General features: G+C 34.6%; 1 protein-coding gene across 1 annotated transcript; it reads left to right on the forward strand.

Moving 5' to 3' along the window:
• Nucleotides 1-1,410: 1,410 nt before the first annotated feature.
• LOC117324830 lies at nt 1,411-4,031 on the forward strand. Its single transcript, XM_033880657.1, has 4 exons — nt 1,411-1,449; nt 2,549-2,596; nt 2,977-3,171; nt 3,680-4,031. Exons 1-4 carry the CDS (start codon nt 1,426-1,428, stop codon nt 3,818-3,820), a joined length of 408 nt encoding a protein of 135 aa, XP_033736548.1. The 5' UTR covers nt 1,411-1,425; the 3' UTR covers nt 3,821-4,031.
• The last annotated feature ends 4,916 nt before the right edge of the window (nt 4,032-8,947 follow it).

An 8,947-nucleotide genomic window follows, 5' to 3' on the forward strand; every position in this document is an offset into this window, starting at 1 on the left:
TACTAATTCGTACGTATGTAACAGAGCACATGATTAATTAAATTTAAATCACTGCCTCCGCTAGGGATCGAACCCGGGACCTCTGGCGTACTAGTCTTACGCTCAACCGATCGAGCTAAAGAGAAGATCTCTCTAGCCGAGAGGTATATTGCGGCTAGTATTTACCAAGGTTACATACTCCCCCTCCAAGATATATCTCGTCCTCGAGTTTCCAGGAGTAACAGCGATGCTTGTGGAGCAATCCTGAGTATTTTCCCCGGGTCCCTACATGGGCGCCATTGTAACAAAGCACATGATTAATTAAATTTAAATCACTGCCTCCGCTAGGGATCGAACCCGGGAACTCTGGCTTACTAGTCTTACGCTCAACCGATCGAGCTAAAGAGAAGATCTCTCTAGCCGAGAGGTATATTGCGGCTAGTATTTACTTTTTATAGTAGCTTCCGTAAGAATGCGTATGTAGTATATTAGTTATTGTATGAAGGTATACATGACCGGTATCGAATGACGTATATTTGATATTGATCAACAATAGCTCTACCATATATGCATGTGTATGAATTGGTAAAAGACATGAAACCAATCTATTCATGTACAAAAATAACCAATTCTTTCAGCTATTCGGAACTTTAAGCGTCAAGGTTTACCTGAAATGATTTGCCAATTAAAACTTATTGTATGCAAACAAATAGAAAGAACAGAAGATTCTTTATTTGACATTGTGAATGACAATATGTATTACCTAATGCGAGATATTCATGCAACAAGTACAGATCATTTAAATACGTGTATATTAGTTCTCCATGTCTTCCTCATGCACATATTACATGATAGTAATTACACACTTCCTTAGTCGAGTATGATAAATATACTTATAGAAGAAAGCCAATTATGCAAAAACAAACTTATGAATCGTGCCCTAAGCGGGCCTCGATCTTGCGATCTACAGCACAGATAATGGCCTTTGTCTAGTACTTCAACCTGTTATCACTGTTACAAGTACACGTCCCAAAAAGGAAGTTTCGATTTCGCAGTGTTAAACAGTTCGATTCCTTTACATGATCATAGTTACAAATCGCCTATTAAATACTTAAATGCATATTTCGCTTGCGATTTGTTTTCGGGTTAATAAGCAGGAGAGTCACTCGCGCTTTCAAATCTTTCGCGATTGTTTGTACGGAAGACCGTACACCTTTGGACCGTGACCAAGTTATTGGGTACCGATATGGGTCTTGCGGTCCCATAATTCCAATATCTCATCCTTCGCGAAATTATGTATACGCGGAAATGTCTAAAGATGATAGTTCGAGAAGTAAAGTATTCGTGAAATCTAAGCGATTTACATTACTAATACTAATACCGTGCCCTGATCTGTGCTTTTCATATCTAATCGCAAAATTTGCCGTTTCTTTTCAGATTTAGAATATGTCGACACCGATCATTGACATGGTAAGTTTTCATACCATTAACTGAAAAGGTAACGTTTAAAAGACATCAAAGGTGGGGTTTCAAATTGGCCTAAGAAGCAAATACGATAGCTTGTACATTATATGTATGTGCTAGTGGTAGCCTATGCAGTCAGGGGTTTACAAAAAGTCCAGACTTGTCATACCCAAGTAAACGGTACTGTATTAGGTTTTTAAATCGCCGTCGGATACAATCTTATAAATAGAATGGAGGCGTTTTGATATAATATTCCAAATCATGCACATACATGTATAAGCTATTTTAAAGAAAATGTAAAAAGTAATGGCAAAAAGCCAATGAGATTGGAGTATATAGGGTATATTGTTCCATGAATTGTTTAGTCACTCTCGGTCATGTAATAATTGTATATCGTATTTAACGTTCTAATAATAATTAACAGCGATGATCATTGAAGGACGTGGGCTACACATGTACGCGTTACTTGTATGCGTGATACGGGTTGTATATTAAGGTTTGGAGTGTTGCATGTGGTTTGTTATGTCCACTATCGTTCAAAACGTCATTGACATACATGCACAAGTAGTAACGTTGTGATCTTTGGGCAGTATTAGGGTCACTGATAAAGATTTCTATACGCGAAATGATTCTGAATAGGCTGAATATGGAAGATATTCGAAATGTCATGTGTTCAGAAAAAAATAACGGTTTTTTTTTTTAACAAAATGCTTAAACAAAAACAAAAACAAAACAAAAACAAAAACAAAAAACATTGCCGTTGGTATACTTACTGTTGTAGTATTTTTGTATTTAGTTTATGGTTCAAACTTTCCAATTTCGTTAAACTAAATGATTGGTCCTTACGTGTAAATAAAAATCTTTAGGCTGACCCGGGTAATTAAAACTGCTGGAAACCCCACCTTTACTTTATTGATCTGAAAGTTAATCTGCCTTCGAATTCATATCTTAATTGGTCGTTTAAATTGTCTATTTGTTATTATGAAGGCGTTACATAAGCACCAAATATCTTATAAAAAGAAACAAAAAGTTTTGATATCAATGTATCACGTATTGATATGTCATACTTGATAGATATCGGATAAAAACAAATTTATATTTTCAGGTGTTTCTCGTGGAGGTTCTGATATCTGCGATCCAAGCCTTCGCTGTGGTAAGGGAATATGACGCATTAACATTTTATGCATTGCTATTTTGGACACATGTTTATCATGTTCACAGAAAAAGAAATATTTGATAAAAAACGGGATATAATTCGTAATACTAATCACTGGACACATAATACGGCTGTGAGTTATTTACATACCGAGTACCAGCCAACATTTGATTTGGTGTTGCTGTTTGTAAAACATTATGGACCCTCTTCCACATAGGTTTCGTTTCAAATGATGACCTTGTTCTTGTTCTAGATATGTTTCTAAATGGTTGATCTTGTTCCAGATAAGTTTGTGAAAGGTCGATCTTGTTCCAGATATGTTTGTAAATGGTTGTTCTTGTTCCAGACATGTTTGTGAAAGGTTGATCTTTTTCCAGATATGTTTCATGGCGGAACATGCTGTGATACAGCACCTCCAATCAATACTATCTTCAGGCATCAACCACAGAATAATCATTGGCGTTCTTCGCCAAAACAACGTCATACTTGCGTCCCAACTGAACGAAACGGTTAGTGGACTCGAACCCATCCGGATAAGTAGTACATTGACGCAAACACCACGCGACAGTCAGGTAAATGCTGATAAATACAACATCAATGTAAATCAATGGGCAGTTTAGTGTTGCTGTTTTGAAAATACCGATTTTGTTCGGTATTTATTTTCGTTTAAAACAATGACCTTCTTCCGGATAGGTTTTTTAAATGACGACCTTGTTCTTGTTCCAGACATGCTCGTAAAAGGTTGATCTCGTACCAGCTATATTCGTTAAAAGTTTATCATGTTCCAGACATGTTTGTGTTTGTTAATGGTCGATATCTTCCCAGACATGTTGTAAAAGTTTTCTCCTGTTCTAGATAAGTTTGTAAAAGTTTAATCCTGTTCCAGACAAGTTTGTAAAAGTGAAAGTTTATGTTGATCCAGCTACATGTACACGGTAAAACTTGATCGAGACACGATAATGCAACATTGCTGTTTAACGTTACATGTATATTGTTGTGAATGTGGATTGATTTCGTACTTAATTACTAAATGTTGAAATATTTCTTACATAATTTGAAGATTTTTTTTTCTTTTTGCAGAGTGTCGGCGAAATGTTGTACCTTCTTCGATGTAGACTGTATTGGATGCAGCTTGCCATCCTAAGAGGAGCCGACCTATCTATTCTTATCGAACTCCTGCGAGATGAGCTAAACGAAATGCATCATAAGAAAGAGTTATAGGATGCAGATACATAAAATGTACATACTGTATGACGCTACCGTGTGGCCTATAATAAACTATATTTACACTTGCAAAGTTTTGTCACTATATAACAATACCAGACCGATTTGTTTACCATTCTTGCATGGAAACATTGACCTTTGAACTTCGAGTTGTTCGGTCGCGGTCTGTTTTCTTGAAATGAAATGAAATGTTTCTTAAAATAAAACAACACGCTTTGTTTACCATTGTTAAATGTATAAAAATAACATGTTTGACAATATTAAATCTGATAATCTATCAAAATGTTTTTTTATTTATGTTAATATCATAATAAAAAACAGAACTATTTTTACCGCGGAAAAAAAGTCTCAATTTGTTGTGAAGCGTCACCATTGGCTGTTCTAATAATTGCCTCCTCCCACTGTGTCCGACTTTTATATGATTTTTTTTTATTTACAAAGAAAAAATATTGTAATCACAAAGACTTATAGAAACAACATCCGTAAGTGTAAATATAGGGATTGGATTTCACTTTTATGTTAACCATGTTTTTATGGAGCAATTCCTCTAAGAATATATTCTAAATGGGGCGCTAGCACGCCCCATAGAATATATTCTTAGAGGAATTGCTCCATAAAAGCATGGTTAACATAAAAGTGAAATCCAATCCCTATATGGAGCTGCAATATGGGGTACTCGACAGTATAGTTGTGTCAGTGTTGTACAATATATGAAAACAGTCTATTTAATACTAAAGAGCTTATATATGTCGGTGAAAAAAAGGCTGATTGAAAAAAAAATACGAATTCGGAAGTAAACAGGTATGAGAGTAGGATTATGGGGGGCAATGTGGAAACAAGTTGAGGTCTTATAAGTTTTTTAAACTTAACTACGAAACTGAAAAATACATACATAGTTTAACGCCTAAATCACATAAAAGTGCATGCTTTCTCGAAGTTCAGGTTTGGCGTAGCCCCATGACATATAGAAACAGGGCGTAATGAGAGGGTACCTATTGAAGAGATTATGTTTTATCTATACAGACGAAGTGGAATGTAAAAAGCATGTTTTATTTGAATGTCCAGTTTATTCTTTCCTAAGCTATGATCTCCGAGCTCATGATATATGTTGTATTTTTATAATTGTTTAACTCTTTGAATAGAATAATACAGATGAAAGGTCGCCGCTCTTCAGTAACTCCAGTGTAATACGTTTTACTGCCAAAACCTATATATAATATAATATTATTATAATACTATAACGTTTGTAGACGAAGAAAAATCTTGTACCAATAATTATTAACTGTTACGCTTTTAAAGATCATTATTTTGTTTGGAAGTGTCTCATAATTCCTATGTGGAATGGACGTCAGATTCGAGTTGTATGGATGTGTAAGAAGGTGGGATTTTTCACTTGGAATGTGAGTCTGATGAGTGACACTATAATACAAATATTTGAATTGAATAGAATTTAATATAAATTTAAAATCAGCTTAAATAGTCCAAGGGTATGAAATATGGATCAGTACAAGCTTATTCCTGATCTCTTTTGTTTATATTTAGGAATTTCTGCTGATTATTGTTTCGCAATTTGCAATTGTGATCAAATCGAGTCGGCAGTGCGTGTTTATATTTGGATTCATTTAAAACTAGTCTTATTATGCTGATCGATGATTCACAAAACGTTCAAATAAACTTTTTTTTTTGTTTCCAGTGTTTGTTGTCATTCCCAAACATAACGACAGATTATACCATGCAAATTCGGCGAGTATAAAAAGCTTACAATTTCATCGACATTGCACAGATTTATTTTGTGTAAGTATGAGATTCTACGCCTAGTCATAAGAAATTTCCTTCTGTTATAGACTGTGAAACTATAAAAAGTTATGTAAGTTGATCAAATGTAGGACAAATTCTGTTCTCCTGTGTAAATCAAAGACTACAATACCTGCTGTTCTGAACACAAATCTTTGTCTCTTTGTGATGCCGACTTAACAGTGCTATCTTGTTGAAACATACTGCAAAAGACGCCTGGCTGGACATCCCGCCCGGTCACATACTAACAACGGGCGTCCTGTTCATGAATTGTTGTGTGTCATGCATGAGTACACGTATTTTTAGCTGACCTGCCTGAAGGTCAAGCGAGCTTAGTCCGTGGTTCGGCGTCCGTCAACTTTTTTCATTTAAACAGCCAAAAGTCCCAGGAATTTGATATTGGGCCTGCAGCATCCTGGGGTGAAGGGTTACCAAGTTTGTTCAAATGAATGACATTGACCTTCATTCAAGATCGCAAAAGTAAAATAGGCTATAAGCTTCAAACGACTTCGTCTCAATAACCAAGAGGCCCAGAGAATTGATATACGGCCTTTAGTATGCTTGGGCAAAGGGCTACCAAGTTTGTTCAAATGAATGACATTGACATTCATTCAAGGTCACACGGGTCAATTAGGCTAAAATCTTCAAACAACTACTTCTCAATAACCAGGAGGCCCAGGGACTTGGTATTGGGCATGTAGCATGCTGGGGTGAAGGGCTACAAAGTATGTTCAAATAGGTGACTTTACTCTTCATTTAAGGTCGCATGGGTAAGATAGGCTAGAATCTTCAAACGACTTCTTCTCAATAACCAAAGGGCCCAGGGACTTGATACTTGGCCTGTAATATGCTGGGATGAAAGGCTAACAAGTTTGTTGAAATGAATGACCTTGACCTTCATCCAAGGTCACATGGGTCAAAAAGGCTACAATAACCAATATTTCTCAATTTCTCAGTAACTCAATATTTGAAACGTTACTATTTAATGTTGAAATTCATACAATTAGTTAACGTGCAAAATACCAAAGATTTAGAAAAATTGGCCAAATACATCAAAGTGGCAAATGTCAAAAGAGCTTCTTTAACATAGTTATACTCTCCGAGTATATTGTCTCTGGCACGAATTTATGTTTTTTGTGTGTTTTGTCTGATGTTGTCAATGTTATATAAAATTTGTATATTACAGTGTATGTACATGTATATGGTACTGATGAGTCGAAAGGCTCAAAGTCAATATAAAGAACTTGAACTTCTCAATAACCAAGAGGCCCAGGGACTTGATATAGGGCACGTATCATGCTTGAGTGAGGGGCTACGAAGTTTATGCAAATGAATGTCCTTGACCTATATTCAACGCCACATGGGTGAAATAGGCTTAAATCTGTTAACAATGATTGTGCGTTAGCCAAGGGTCTCCAATACCTGATATTAGGCCAATAGTATGCTTGAATGAAAGACTAGACAATATATTGATATGAATAAACCTAGCCTACTCTGATATTCGAATGAAGTGATAATCAACATAGTATCTGTAGAAATGACCTCAATCTACTGCAAACTTACTGTAGAGCCAGGTGGGCGATACAGGTCCATTGGGCCTCTTGTTAGAAATACCGGTATGTCTCGGCCAGGGGACAGGTTTTATATAGGGATGAACGCTCAATCAAATGCTTGAAGTGACACAGTGCCTTTGGTTCAATTCAGCAGAGGTTATACACGTTGATCTATCGGGTCATTCTATACATTGTACAATATTGTAGGCACATTTATACATAGTACAATATTGTAGACACATTTGTATATTGTACAATATTGTAGACACATATATAATAGTACAATAGTACAATAGTATCGACACATTTATACACTGTACAATAGTATCGACACATTTATACATTGTACAATATTGTAGTCACATCTATACATTGTATAATATTGTAGTCACATTTACATTGTACAATATTGAGTCACATTTACATTGTACAATATTGTAGTCACATTTATACATTGTACAATATTGTAGACACATTTACATTGTACAATATTGTAGACACATATATAATAGTACAATAGTACAATAGTATCGACACATTTATACATTGTACAATATTGTAGTCACATCTATACATTGTATAATATTGTAGTCACATTTACATTGTACAATATTGAGTCACATTTACATTGTACAATATTGTAGTCACATTTATACATTGTACAATATTGTAGTCACATTTACATTGTACAATATTGTAGTCACATTTATACATTGTACAATATTGTAGACACATTTACATTGTACAATATTGTAGACACATTTATACATTGTACAATATTGTAGACACATTTATACATTGTTCAATATTATCGACATGTTTATACATTGTACTATATTGTAGATACTTTTATACATTGTACAATATTGCAGGTGCATTCATACCTTGTACAATATTTTGGGCACATTCATGCATAATGCAATAGTGTAGGTACATTTCTACATTGTACAATATTATGGACGCTTTTTATGTAGGTACATTTCTACATTGTACAATATTATGGACGCTTTTTATGTAGGCACATTTATACATTGTACAATTTTGTACGTATATCGAGTCCATGGATACCCTGAACAATAGTTATCATCAAATCGGGTCTATTAATACATTGTACAATATCATAGGTACATTTATACTGATAGGTTGTACATGTAGTTAGGCCGAGTCCATTTTAACATTTTACAATATTGTAGGAACATTTATACATTGTAATAATTGTGTAGGTAAAACGGTTCCATGTATACATTGCTCAATTTTGCATTGTAAAATAACGTATTGTATATCGGGTATATAAATACATTGTAGAATATTATAGGAACATGTATATGGATTCCGGTAAGACATTTTAGTAGGTATAACGAGTTTACATTATTTCATATTGGAGATACAGAAGATATTGAACGGATTCCCGTCTAATATATTTCACGACTATGACAGAATATCGATATTTTCACAAGCAAAATATCGAAAAATTCTGTCATACGAGTGAAATATATGTTATATTACTTGAGAAACATTTCAATTTTCTTTATATTGTATTTTATATACTTTTAAAAACAAAATTTAAATGCGGGAATTGGTTACATAATTCATGACGTCATCTCTTTGTGACGTTACTCCACGTCAACATGACGGCGAAATTTTCAAAAGAACTGATCAGCGCAATTTAAGCGAATTTTTTGCTTTTATCGGAGAATCTATACATGAATAGCTAGCGTTAAGTGAGTATTATGTCAAAAACTAATCTGAATATTTCAGAAATACAGCAAAATACCCA

Source organism: Pecten maximus, chromosome 4 (assembly GCF_902652985.1).
Source record: "Pecten maximus chromosome 4, xPecMax1.1, whole genome shotgun sequence".
In the NCBI taxonomy this organism is placed as follows: domain Eukaryota; kingdom Metazoa; phylum Mollusca; class Bivalvia; order Pectinida; family Pectinidae; genus Pecten; species Pecten maximus.

What these genes read in the sequence shown, in the direction of transcription:
- LOC117324830 (XM_033880657.1), top strand. Translation starts at nt 1,426, where the DNA reads ATGTCGACACCGATCATTGACATG. An exon ending in CGACACCGATCATTGACATG is followed by an intron (nt 1,450 to 2,548) that starts GTAAGTTTTCAT and finishes TTATATTTTCAG; the next exon opens with GTGTTTCTCGTGGAGGTTCT. An exon ending in CGATCCAAGCCTTCGCTGTG is followed by an intron (nt 2,597 to 2,976) that starts GTAAGGGAATAT and finishes ATCTTTTTCCAG; the next exon opens with ATATGTTTCATGGCGGAACA.